Below are 13,829 nucleotides of genomic sequence, written 5' to 3' on the forward strand. Positions count from 1 at the left end.
GCTGGGGCTGGCGGGGGCGGGGGTGGGCTCCTGTGGAAGAATGAGGGCTGAATGAGGGAACAGAGAGATTCCAGTGGATGTGGCAGAGGCCGGAGATGTGACTCGAGACCGAAAAGTGAGGAGCACAGCTCAGGATCTGAGGCAGGACTGCAGCAGGCAAGCGAGGTGAATCGCCTTGCCCTTGCGCTGCAGGCCAGAAATGTCATCTGTTTGTCACATTTCCTGGGCTGTGCCTTATCTCCTCATGGTTGCCGACCCCTCAGAGGGCACTCTATACGTGGGCAGTCCTCAGTCCTTGCTGATCTCTTATTTACTGTGGTTTTGGATCTAGAAAAAAAAAAAAAAAGGAACCGGCACAAATAGAAGACGCAGTTGCTCAGATTGTGGGGCTCAGAAGTCTGAGGCTGGGGCCAATATGACTTTCTTAGAAGGCTTGGATCTCATTTGTTTGAAAGGAAATCAGTTTTACACATAGTAGGGATTTTATTCTTCTCATGCACTAAGAACTCAGAGGTTAAGCTTGGACCCAAAATACTTGTGGCATCCTACTCAGCCAGTGTGACCTTTGTCTTCATGCTCACAAAGTAGCTGCTCTGCAGCAGAACATTGCATCCACATTCCAGGTAGGAAGACAGGGACAAATAAAAGGCTCTTCTGACCTGATTCTGCCGCCACCTCTCTACAGAGCCCTCCTAAACGTCTCCAGAAACTTCTGCTTCCATCTCACTGGTCAGAACTGTGTCACATAACCTTCTCTAGCTGCAAGAGAGGCTGCAAGCATCGTTGTTCGAGGGCGTGGTAATGCCCCCCGCAAAATTGGGACTCTGTTGATAGACAAGAGAGAATCGATGTTAGGTCGGCAGCCGGCAATGTCTGCCACTCCACTGTGAATTTAAAACGGATAATTGCTGCTTTCAAAATATGTATCAGGGAAGCTCTGTTGATTGCTGTACACACGTTAATTGATGGGAAATACTATCATCTCAATATTTCGGTTGAATGAGCTGAAGGAGATAGGTTAGAAAGTTAACTGGGATCCCAGGGAAGAATCCTGCAGGGGGAATTTTCTAGCTGTTTCTCTACATGTCCTTTTTATAGGAATGGTGACTGCAGAGGACGAGGCCCACAGGAAGGGAGGGCTCTGGTCCTTTTCCATAAAGCTTCATTTCCAGGGCCATGAACACGTAGATGGCTGGACCAGTGTCTCTTCAGTCCTTCCTCACAGGCAGTAGATCATCCTTTTAAATAATATTTTTCCCTTTCTTTTTTTTTTTTTTTGCCAGAAGTCCTTTCAATTAAATGGAGGTTTCTTTGGAATAATTAAACCCTCCATCTCAAGCCTCTTACTCCAATCATCCAGGCAAATCGATTAAGCAGAGATGCATTTATCTGACAGATTGCTGACCCCCTTCTGGTTCCAGAGCTTTTGCCCTGGGGGTAGCTCTTGGAGAGGGGAAGTGTCTGTCCACAAACATGGCTCTTTTCCAAAGAGCTGGGCACTCCCTGGATTTGAAATAATAATAGCCTTATTGTTTATTTTATTCAGGATTTGATTTTTATTTATTCACCCAACAAATATATATTGAGCAGCTACTAAGAGTAAGTCCCCATGCTAGGTTCTATGGGAGATGAGACAGACATGTGGCAGGTAGCTGAGCCTCCCTGAACCTCTCTTCTATAAAATGGGGATAGTGGTATGCACCTTATAGCGCTGTTGTATGAAAGGAGCTAAGCTACATGGAGCATTTAGCACAGTGTCTGCCTACAGCTCTACCATGTACGTTTTCATAGACACCTATTAGAGGATATACTCCTGCAGACTGAGGGAAAAAAGCCATAAAGAGAAAGATATAGAGCCCAGGAAGCAAGGAATCGCTTAGATTAGATGCTATGCTTAATAAATGTTAGTTGTGATGATTGCTAGTTTAAGTAAGATCAGATGAGTTGGAGTCAATGAGGGCTGAGTTGGAATCTCTGCCGCTTAGTGGCTGTGAGATCTCACCCCATTATTTAACTTTCTGATCCTACCTCCTTCTCACAAAGTAAGAATAATAAGATCTAGAATAATGGAACCTACCTGAGTTCCTGGGAAGTGAGATGACATCTGTGAAGTGCTCAGCACACAGGCAGCACTTCCGGTTTATGATGAGGTGAGCTGTCTGACAAGCACTACAAAAGATAGACAATGTTAAGTGCACAGAGAATGGATTTTTTATACTTAAATGTATCGTCCATATTTCCAACTCTTGACATATGTTAATTTTTGTTCATTTTTTTTGCTAGGATAATACATGTATGCAGAGTTGAAATGTAAAGTAGGCTTGTAATAAAAACATCTGTTCCCAGTCCTGATCCCCAGAGGCAACTACTTCTAACTCTTCACTGTTGTTTTCTTCTGTTATTTACCTCATTTCTAAGTAAGAGGTTTGCATTGCTATTTACAGATATATCCATTTTAAGGCGTTATTTACCCACATACTCTTAGGTAGAGGAGCATTTAGCCCTCTTTTCTGAGCACCCCACTCCATGCATCTCCCCTTCCTTCATTGTCTCCGTGCATTTAGATCACAGTTGTGTATGTTACATTATTATCACTAGGTAAATATTGTTTATGTTGAGGCAAGTTCTATGCTGTGATTATTTCCTTTCTTACCTTTTTGTTTTCTCCTGGAGTTAATATTGCCTCTTTTTTTCATTTGTTGAGGTTTTTTTAATGTGCCTAACCTTCACTATTTTTCCATCTGACTCACAGTCCTGTCATTTGCCTGACAATACTATTTCCTAAACTATGAAATATATCAGGTGACCATTCGATTTTCCCCCTGGCCACCTCCCTCTACTGGGCCCTCCGTGATCCTGCCATAATCTTGGCCAGCTCCTTTTTGCCGCCTCTCTCTCATCCTGGGACTTTCCTTGCTGCTTTGTCCAATTAGATTTTCTGTTTCCTGAGCTCTATACCTTCCTCTTTATTGTTTTATTCCCTCATTTTACTCAAGCATATCCTCTAGTAGCTTCCTAGGAAAGGGTACATGGGAAATAAATGTTTAGAGTCGGGACGCCTGGGTGGTTCAGCTGGTTAAGCTTCTGCCTTAGACTCAGGTCATGATCCCAGCGTCCTGGGATGGAGCCCCACATCGGGCTCCCTGCTCTGCGGGGAGCCTGCTTCTCCCTCTGCCTGCCGCTCCCCCTGCTTGTGCTCTCTCTCTCTCTCTCTTTCTTTTTCTCTCTCTGACAAATAAATCAAATCTTTAGAATAAATAAATAAATAAATATTTTGAGTCTCTACCTTTCTGAAAATAATACCATTCTATTTTCATGCCTCATAGTTGGGGGAGGGATGTAATAGAATTCTAGGTTAAAAAGTAATTTTCCATCAAAAATGTGAAGGCATCACTTCATTGTCTCCCAGCTTCCAGCATTGCTATTGAAATGTCTGATGCCAAACTTACTCCTAGTCCTTTACATATGACCTGATGTGTCCTCTCTGGAAGCTTTTAGGGTCATCTCTTATTTCCTGATGGCCTGAAATTTCACAAGGATGTTCTGAGAAGCTTATTTTTCCACTGATTGTACTGAGCACCGAAGGGCCATTTAAATCTGAAGACTCATGTGCTTACATCTGGAGAATCCTCTAATATTATTTCTCTGATAATTTCATCCCTAATTTTACATTTCATCCCCAAAAGCTAGACAAGAAAGGAAACATAACCTCTGCACTCTCTTTGCAGGATTTCTATTTATTGGATATTAGACCTAAATTAACCTCATTGCCCCCACCATTTCTTATCTCTCTTCTCTTTAACTTTCTATTAACTTGTTGGAAGATTTCCTCAACTTTGTCTTCCAAACTTTCTATTGATAAATTTCTGGTACTTTATTTTAATTGCTAAGAACTCTTTCTCGTTCTTTGATCATTCCTTTTTCATAGCATCCTACTATTGTTTTATGGATGCAATATCTTACTTAATTCCAATGCATTTTAATTATCAGGTTGTAGGGTTGTTGATTTGGGTTGTTTTTTTTTTAATTTTTTCTTATTCTGCCTTGTCTGCTTTCTGCAAGTTCTTTGTATCAACTTGTCTCTTTTGATCTCTTCCTTTCACATGAAGACTTTCTTCAAACATCAGGTGATCCTTGACTCTCTGTTTATTCTTAAGTAGGAAGTAACAGGAGCAGTGTGTACAAGTTCTTCTTGTCAATTAAATAGCTTCACCATAGGGCAAATGGGCACCGACTGTGTTTGCATAACAAACAAAATCCTATAAGTTTTTCCGACCTTATGACCAAGTTCTTGAGGGTGTAATCAAAGTTCTAACAGCAGAAATAGAAAGTTCAGCCTCATTACTGGTTGTCTGGTGTCTCCGTTTTTCCAACCTATGTTGACACATTGGGTAGTTGTACAACCCTGTGAAAATCTGTTTTTCCTTTCTTATAACTAAAATCTTTCTTACAATTAATTTTGTAAAAAGCCTTTTCTTATTGTGAAAGAAATGCGTGTTCTGTTGCTTTTAAATGCAAATGCAGAAAAGTATAATTTCCCTTTGCCTTTGCTCATCGGCCTGCTGGTCTCTGCTGGGGCACTTGGCCCTGCAGATCACCGGCTTCCCCAGGCCTCGCACGCAGGGCTGGGCAGCAGTGTAGCTCTGCCTGTCCCAGCCTCAGAGCAGGGAGGCCGTGAGAAGACAAAGGAGATGGTGTCCTCCAGAGAAGCATGTCACTGCCACCTCCCAGGGGCAGGGGGCCTGGACAGCTCACTCCGATCCAAGCTGACACCCGACAAGAGCAGCTTCTATCAGCCCTGGGAGATCTGGTGTCACCTGTGATTAATTCTCAGAGCTGAAACCAAGCGAGTTCCTGATTAAACAGCAATGTGCCAGGGTCCCTGTCACTGCCGAGTAAGAGCGGTTGGCCATGGAGCAGCTGCCTGAGGCCCCCACCGAAGGGATCCCAGCCGCTGTTGGGCGGGACAGGTGTCAGGCCCAGTGTCAGGCCCCACCTCACCGTCACAGGGCTTGTGCTTCACCTTTCCGCCTCCCTGGTCTTCCTCCCCCAGGCTCCTGGAGTGGCTGAGCTGGCCACTGACAACAGCCTCGTCCGTCACCGTGAGGAACACCACCTTGGGGAAATTACAGTGCGTGCCGTGGTGTGTTCCTGCCCAAACCCATGGCGTGCCGGGGGCTGAAGACATAATTCACAGTGAAGGGAACCCTTCTGGGCTCAGGAATGCAGTTTGCCGCCTTTGACCTAATGAATTAGTGGCTGATTAGAACGTCTCCGCTCTGCAAACACTGCTTTCAACGACTTTGTAAAGACCTTCCACCCTGGTCAGGACTAACCCCAAGGCTACCATCTGCCCTCCCGCCCGGTCCCAGAGGTCTCAGGACTTGTGGCCAGTGGCCTTCCAGGCTGGCCATGGGCTGCGACAAAAACCCTTCTCCCCAGCAGCTCCTGGCCACGGTCCACTGCGTCACTGTCACCGGGAGAGATGGGCACCCCGGGATTTTCTGACCTTTCCTTCCAAAGCAGGGCGTCACTTTGATACTTGAGTGGTTCTCTCTCCCTCTCCCTCTCTCTCTCTCTCTCTCTCTCTCTCTCTCTCTCTCTCTCTCTCCAACCTCCGTCCTTGTGCCCAAGTCAAATTATCTTTCCTTTTACAGATTCCGGCCATCACAGCTCTAGATCCCGAGGAAGACTGGCTCGGGGAAGGCCAGGCACCGGCCTGGAGGCGTAGAAGTCAGACCTCCATCACGGGACAGCAGCCGCTGTCTACGGAGCACCGACTACATGCCAGGTACTTTGCTTGTGTTATCTCCAGTAGATAAAATAAACAAACAAAACAAACAAAAAAAAAACACTAAGTGAGGCTTACCTAAGACTTGACAGGGGCGCGGTGGGGGTGGTTTTAGGCAGAGGGAGGTGTGTGAGCAGGTTTGGTGAAGAGCCCGGGACACAGGATGAGACTCCGGGAGCCAGCAGGAGCAAACCCGGCAGGGCCGAGGGATCACAATAAAGATGTTGAACTTCATTGTAACAGCAATGGGGGGCCGCACGGGTAAATGTTTCGAGTCAGTGAGGGGGGCAAGGGAGACCAGCCACTGCCACCGTTTGTCCATGGGCCAGTCATCTCCCTGTCTTGTAAAAAGCTGAGCAAAATGGCCCTTCCCGTAGAACCTGGCCCAGGAGCCTTGAGCTTGCTTTTCCCACTGTTCGTAAAAAGACCCATGGGGTCGAGGCTTCGACTCAGGACCATACACCAACCCCGGCTGAGGGTGGGGCAGAGCCGCCTCCAGCCTGACCCTGATGGAGGGGCGGGAGGGCCACCCGGCACCGTAGGCTGTCAGCGCCTCGGCATCTGAGGGCGCGATTCTGGGCAAACCGTTTCCAAGGAAGCTGCCCAGAGCTGGACACCAGCTGCCGGATTCCTCCCAGAAGACCAGGCGGAGTCAGGCTGAGTCACAGCCAAGTGCGCAGGGAGGAATTGCATCTGAAATTGCGTCCAAAATGGTTTTTTTCTTCGTGGCGAGCTGCACTAGCCATAGTTTTTGCCCAAGAAATATTTGGTGCGTTTATGGCTGTGGGTGTCTGAGACAATAATACAGGCGACACAGCGTCCCCAGCTAAGCCGCACCCCGGATCCCAGTATCACCAGCGTCTCTGGGGGACAGTGACACAGTGCTGCCCTCCGCACGGGAGCCGCCGTTCTCCTTACCCATTCCTCGCTCCTCGGTATGGTTTTGCTGTCTATCCTTAACAGCATAGTTCAGTCGTCCGTTTTAGAGACGGTGTCACATCATGGGTGCTCCGTGCCCCGCTGCCATGCCCCGTGTCACATCCCGAGGTTCATCGGCAAGGACGGGGCGGCGTCCCTGAAGGCCCACAGCGCTTATCCTCTCTCCTGCCTCGGGACGTCAGCCTGCTTCCTCGGGCTTGGATGCACGGCCACCCTTGCACGAGCCTCCTGACTTACAGGGTGGTCTTTTCAGGGAGCACACTGAGGAGGGAAGCCGGGGCGTGTGCCCTGCGTGTCCAAGCCTACCAGGTCAGGTCAGCCTGTTTTCCGATCCCAAGGTTTACGTCAGCCACTGTGGGATGCCGGGGGTTGAGTCATTGCTCGCCTTGGTCTTTGGCCCTCGAGTGGGAATTAGGTGGGCTGGGTCGTAGTTCCTAATCCGAGGGGACACCATTCAGCCCAGATGACGTGTCTATAGAACAGGGAGGATCCCGCCCCCCCCCCCCGGGTTGCTGTGACCATGACAGTAGGGGACAGGTGCGCACCTGGCACATGGTAGCAGCCTAGCCTGGGGGGCGCTTCCGTCTCTTCTCTTCTGCAGCCCTCCTCACGCGCCCCTGCAGCTGTCAGTGCCAGCAGCCGGCTCTCACCAGCAAACTGTGGCTGCCTCCCAAGGGCAGGGGCCGTGTGGGAAACGCCTTGGCGTCCATGCTCCCGGGGCCAGTGCTTGGTGCTCGCAGGCGCTCACGGCCCTCAGCTGGTGGTGGAGGTCACGGCGTCCCCTTAGGCCACCCCGTGGCTCGGGAGGCTCATCAAACTAGGCAGTTCTCACAAGTTTGATTTGACCCGTGTTTGCAGAGTGGCTGTAGTGCACCAGGGTATCAGTGATGGACACTAGATGGAGGCTCTATTGTTTGCTTGCATATAAGGTAGGAGGGTCCCCTTCATTTTGTTTGGGGCGAAAAGGCCTGGCTCTAGTCTGGTCCTGCTTTGTTTTTATTTTCCTTTTTCCCCAGCAGAGGCCACTGACAGCCCATCCTGGTCCCTGGAGGAGGGGTTTCTGTTCCACTGGGCATGCCCAGCACAGCCGCCTCTGTCCATGAAGCGCGGCCAGAAATGCTTCTCTGCTCCATCCAAACCTGCTTGTCTCCCTGCCTTGAGCTGACATGTAATTAATTTCTGGGCACACGCCTTTGACCCTCATAACCAACGTCAGCCTGTGAGCACCTGGTTCTCGGTTCACTGTGCTTAGCTAGTCTTTGTATTAAGTAGATACATTAACTAGTCAGGAGGCTTTGGGTGCATATAATAGTGGATCCGTTTAAAATGGCTCAGGGCAAAGGGCATTTATATCTTGCTTCTGAAAGACCCCGGGGGGGGGGGGGGCGCGCATGGGGAGATGTCTGGTGTTGGTGAATTCAGTGCCCAGGAGGGGACATCGGGGACCCAGGTTCTTTCCATCTTTCTGCTCTGCCGTCTTGAGGATGTTAGCTTTTGTTCTCAGGTGAGTCCTCGGGTCACAGAATGGCAGCATCACATACACCTTCACCTGCTAACATCCAAAAGCTGGATGACAGTGTTCCTTCCTGTGTCCCTGTCAAAGATCAAGAAAAAGCGCCAGAACTGCCCCCCCCCCAGCAGGATTTCCCACAGGTTGTGTGTGTCATAAAGCACTTCACGTGCTTCTTCTTAAACCTCTGGTAGAGACCCACCAAGATCTTGCTCCTCACAGCTCAGAAGATGCCCGGCCTCCCTGAAGCGTGGGGTAGCTCAGTTCCTGAAAAACCTGAGGATTCTGTAAGCGGGGGGTATGGGGGTGGGGGGGTGACATGGACTGACACAGTGGTGGCTGCCGCACTCTCAGTAAATGTGTTGAATCGAGTGCTTAGGATATTGAGTCTTCAAGAACAGTCTAGGAAAGTACATTTTGCTTTGTCAGTAGAAATGGTTGTAGAGACTCCGTGTCAGGGGGGCGTGGCTGCAGTGGGCATGTTCATGCCGCCCCAACACAGGCTCACCGCGGGGCCCCAGTAGCCACCCTGTTTCAGCGAGAGGGCTGGCAGGGGTCAGGACTTGTGTCTGTGAGGCTATCTGTGTACTGTTCCCCGCCCGGGAGAGGGACTAGATTTCAGTTTCTAGCACTCCAAATCAGTTATTGCTCATGACAGCAAACAGGTGTGGTCATTCGTGTCCTTCAGGTTGCGTGAAGCAAACGCCAGCTGCAAGTAGCTCAGATTAATGGGGGGACTCTCAGAGACCCCACAGCAGGGACCGTGCAGCACGCATGGCCAATGCTTATGGGGCCGGGACTGGAGAGGGACGGCTCCCGCCGCTTCTTCTGGACCCACAGGGCTTCTCCCTGAGGCTTCACTCAGCAGACCGGCTTCCTCTGCCTACCTCCACCTTCTCTACCTCGGCAGCCTCCCCTGCCCACGCCTCGGCCTCACTGTGACCCAGCTCTGCTCACCCCAATGCCACCTCTAGCTCGGTACCCCCCAGCACGCTCACTGTCCCGCCGTCTCTTCGGCCCCACGCGAAACCCCCAGCCTGTGGACCAGTCCTCCGTGAGGCAGGTCCGGCGGCCGGCCAGAGGGTTTCCTTGGTGCAAACAAGCTGTTGGGGCTGTGGCCTTCCCAGAAGATGTGAGTCGGGGGCAAATATTGGATATTGGCCTGTCTGTTGCACTGTACTTGGCTTTCACCTTCGTTCATTTGTCTCTTTTTTTATTCCAAACTGTACAAGTCATGCACTGCTACATGCTTGTTGTAAATACTAAAACGGTATCATGTCCAAGTCCTCCTTGACCACTAACCTCTGAACTTTATTCCTCTTCCAAGATGTAACCATTGCATCTGGTTCTCTGGAAGTTTCCCCGGCCCTTCCTCTCTCTCTTCCTTCTCTGCACACACACCCACACACCTGTATAATTATAGTCTTGCTTAGCAGTGCGTTACGTACCTGGTTTTATGCTGCGTGTGACGTCTTCTTCCTGATACCAAATATGTGTCATTTTCCACACACCAGCCAATTTTCCGACACTGACTAGGTGTCCAGCAACTCGACTCAATCCCAACACTAACTCTCTAGAGTCAGCAAAGACCCCCACAAGCCTGCTCCCACTTCAGATGACAGCTTCAAGTCCCAGGGGCCACCCATACTCCCCCCCCTCCCCCTAGCAGCTACGAATCCAGGGTTCCCACAACCCTTCGTCAGGTTCAGTAATTTGCTAAAGTGACTCATACACCCCAAGAAGACACGATACTAATTACAGTTTAAGGGATGCAAATGAGCAGCCAGATGAGGAGACATGGAGGGCGGGGTCTAGAAGGGTCCTGAGTGTGGGAGCCTCTGTCCCCATGGAGTTGAGGTATGCCACCCTCCCAGAGGGGGCATTTATTCACCAGCTCGGAAGCTCCTTGAACCCGGTTGTTGAAGGAGTTTTATCAAGGTTTCATTACATAGCCATGATTGATTAGATCATTCACTCTTGATGACTGAATTCAATTTCCAGCTTCTCTCCCCTCCCTGGAAGTAGGGGTGTGGGGCTGAAAGTCATAACCCTCTAATCACTTGGTCTTTCTGGCATCCAGCCCCCACTGGAAGCTATCTCTGGGCCCTTAAGCCTAGAGTCATCTCATTACCATACAAAAGACCCTCATCACTCAGAAGATTCCAGAGGCCTTAGGAGCTCTGTGTCAGGAACCAGGACCAAGACCATTTTTTTTTTTTGTATTATACTTCGTATATGTATTCTGAAATTTGACTTTTTTTAAAACAATATGTCTTGGGATGTTTTTATGTTACCACATCCCTTTCAAAGTTTACTCCATAGTACAAAAGGATTGTGGAGTACTGACTGATGAGCATATCGCTTGCTTCCATTGTTTCCTACTGCGAACAGCGCCAAGTGTTCACTCAAAGCACTGGGGAAAATTAAATATTCATCAGTAGAGAAATGGGTAAATAAATTATGGTATATTCTTGCAATGAAATAATACATAAAACAGTCAAATTGAACAATTAACTGAATAGTCACAGACTTTAATGCCCTACTTTTAATAATTGATGGAACCACTAGCCAGAAGATCAACAAGGAGACAGAGAACTTGAACGACCCTATAAACTAACTAAATCTAACAGACATCCATAGCATGCTCCCCCCAACAGCGGCAGGACATGCTCTTCTTAAGCACACACCTGGAACATTCTCCAAGATCAGTTATACGCTGGTCCATAAAACTATAGCTTCATCAAGCTTTAAAGGATTAAAATAATACAGATCATGTTTTCCAGCCACAATGGCATTAAATTAGAAATACATAACAAAGAAATCTGGGGAATTCACAAATATGGGGGAAATTAAACATCACACTTCTACATAACTAGTGGGTCAAAGAAGGAATCAGGAAAGAAATTAGAAAACTTACTCAGATGAGTGAAGATAAAAATGCAACCTACCAAAACGTAAGGCATGCGGCTGAAGCAGCGCTTGGAGGGAAATTTATAGCTCTAATGTTTTTACTTAAAAAAGATCTTAATAACCTAGAGTTTCACCTTATGAAACTAGAAAAAGAAGAGCAAATGAAACCCGAAGGAAGCAGACAGAAGGAAATAATAGAGATTAGTACAGAAATAAATGAGTTAGACAATAGACAACCAATAGAAATCAGAAACCAAAAGTTGGTTCTTTGTTGTTGTTTTTAAATTTTTTTTATTTGAGATTTGACACACAATGCTACATTAGCTTCAGATAAAAAGTTGGTTCTTCGAAATAACAAAATTGATAAACCTTTAGCTAGAGTGACCAAGGAAAAAAGAGAGAAGTCTCCCCAACCTTCTCTCCCCCTCCCCCTCCCCCGTACCCTTACCTCTTCTTTCTCCCTACGCCTCTCCTTCCTCCTCCCCCCTTCCCCCTCCCCTTCTCCCCCTCCTCCTCCCCCTTCTTACTCCCTCCCCCTCCCTCCCCCTTCACTCTCTCTCTCTCTCTCAGGTTAATGAGAATGACAGGAAACTAAGAAGAGAGAAACCATGGTTTGAAAGTGTGATGGCTGGGGCAGTAAGAAGTTAAAATAGGTATTCATTTTCTTCTCCCTAATTGAGGCAAGATATCCCTGGTTAGAGTTTCAAGGGCACCTAGATTCAGGAGAATGTGAGCCTGATTAGTAGAGTCAGAAATAAAAGAGAGGACATTACTACCAACCTTATATAAGTAAAAGCATTATAAAGGAATAATATGAACAATTGTTTCCAATAAATTTACAACTTAGATGAAATGGACAAATTCCTAGAAAGACACAAACTACTCAAACTGACTCAAGAAAAACAGGAAATCTGAGCAAACATATAACAAGTAACCAAAAATCTACCCACAAAGAAACGCCCAGGCCCAGATGTCATCCCTGGTGAATTCTACCAAACAAAGGAAAAAATTCTTCACAGACTCTTCCAAAGGATAGAAAACAAGGGAATATTTCCCAACTAATTCTATGAGGCCAATAGTACCCCAATATCAAGACCAGTCAAAGACATCACAAGTAAGAAAACTACTGACCAATCTCTCTTCTGAACATAGATGCAAAAGTCCTCAAAAATACACTACCAAATAGAATCCAACAGTCTATAATGGGATTTATATGAAGAATGCATGGTTTTTCTAATACCAGAAAATCAATTAATGTAATACACCACATTAACAGAATCAAAACTAAAAATCACATGCTCATCTCAATGGATGAAGAAAAGCACTGGATAAAATCAAACACCCTTTCATGATGAAAGTACGCAACAAACCAGGAATGGAAGTGATCTTCCCCAACCTGATAAAAGATATCTAAAACACACATGCACACGCATACACACACACACACAATAACCAACTAACATCATACTTAATGACAAAAAAAAAAAAAAAAAACGGACACTTTTCCCCTAAGATCAAGAACAAGACAAGAATGTCTCTTCTTGCCACTTCTATTTAATATTGTGCTGGAAGTTCTAGCCAGGGTGGCTAGACAAGAAAAAGAAATAAAAGGTGTCCAGATTGAAAAGACAGACATAAAACTATCTAACTGCAGGTGACATTATCTTGTATATAGAAAATCACAAGAAATCCACTAACAAACTATTAGAACTAAGAAATTATTTCGGTAAGGTTGCAGAATGAGAGATCAATATAGAAAAATCAATTATGTGTCTATACACTAGCAGTGAACATTCCACAAATGAAATTAAGAGAACAGTTCACATTTACGATGTCATCAAAAAGAATAAAATACTTAGGAACACATTTAGCAAAAGATGTGCAAGACTTGTACACTGAAAACTATAAAACATTGCTGGAAGAAATTAAAGACCTAAACTAATGAGAAAATACCCCATATTCATGGGTCATTGTCTTATGATCTCTAAATCGATCTACATGTTCAATGGATTCAGTATCGAAATCCCAGCTACCTCTTTTTGCAGATATTGACAGACTGATCCTTAAATTCATATGGAATTGCAAGGGGCTGTGACAAGCCAAAACAATGTTAAAAAGGAGGAACAAGGTTAGAGTACTCATACTTCCCAATTTCAAAACTTACTACACATCCACAGTAACGAAGACAGTATGGTGCTGGCATAAATACATACATATAGACCAATGCAATAGAATCAAGAGTCCAGAAGTAAACACAGTGAGTTGATTTTTGAAAAGATGCCAAGGCCAATCAATGGAGAAAGAATAACTTTTCAACAAATTGTGCTGGGACAACTAAATATCCACATGTGAAGGAACACAACTGAACCTTTACCTCACACCATACACAAATATTAATTCAAAATGCATCATGGGGGCGCCTGGGTGGCTCAGTTGGTTAAGCGACTGCCTTCGGCTCAGGTCATGATCCTGGAGTCCCGGGATCGAGTCCCGCATCGGGCTTCCTGCTCAGCAGGGAGTCTGCTTCTCCCTCTGACCCTCTTCCCTCTCGTGCTTTCTATCTCTCATTCTCTCTCTCTCTCAAATAAATAAATAAAATCTTTAAAAAAAAAATGCATCATGGACCTAAATGTAAGAGCTAAAATGATAAAAATCTTAGAAAAAATAGAAACAAATCTT

The 13,829-nt window shown here is 46.5% G+C and overlaps 1 protein-coding gene across 2 annotated transcripts in view; it reads left to right on the top strand.

The window, feature by feature from the left end:
- The window catches only part of CARD11 (caspase recruitment domain family member 11), a 109,471-nt gene that overhangs the window by 61,487 nt on the left and 34,155 nt on the right, over nt 1-13,829 (top strand). For both annotated transcript variants that reach the window (XM_027613707.2, XM_027613708.2), the window contains exon 2: nt 5,658-5,791. In XM_027613707.2, the coding sequence (XP_027469508.1) occupies nt 5,785-5,791 (7 nt within the window). In that variant the 5' untranslated portion in view covers nt 5,658-5,784. The remainder of the gene's footprint in view (nt 1-5,657; nt 5,792-13,829) is intronic.

Source organism: Zalophus californianus, chromosome 10 (genome assembly GCF_009762305.2).
Source record: "Zalophus californianus isolate mZalCal1 chromosome 10, mZalCal1.pri.v2, whole genome shotgun sequence".
NCBI classification, from domain to species: Eukaryota; Metazoa; Chordata; class Mammalia; order Carnivora; family Otariidae; genus Zalophus; species Zalophus californianus.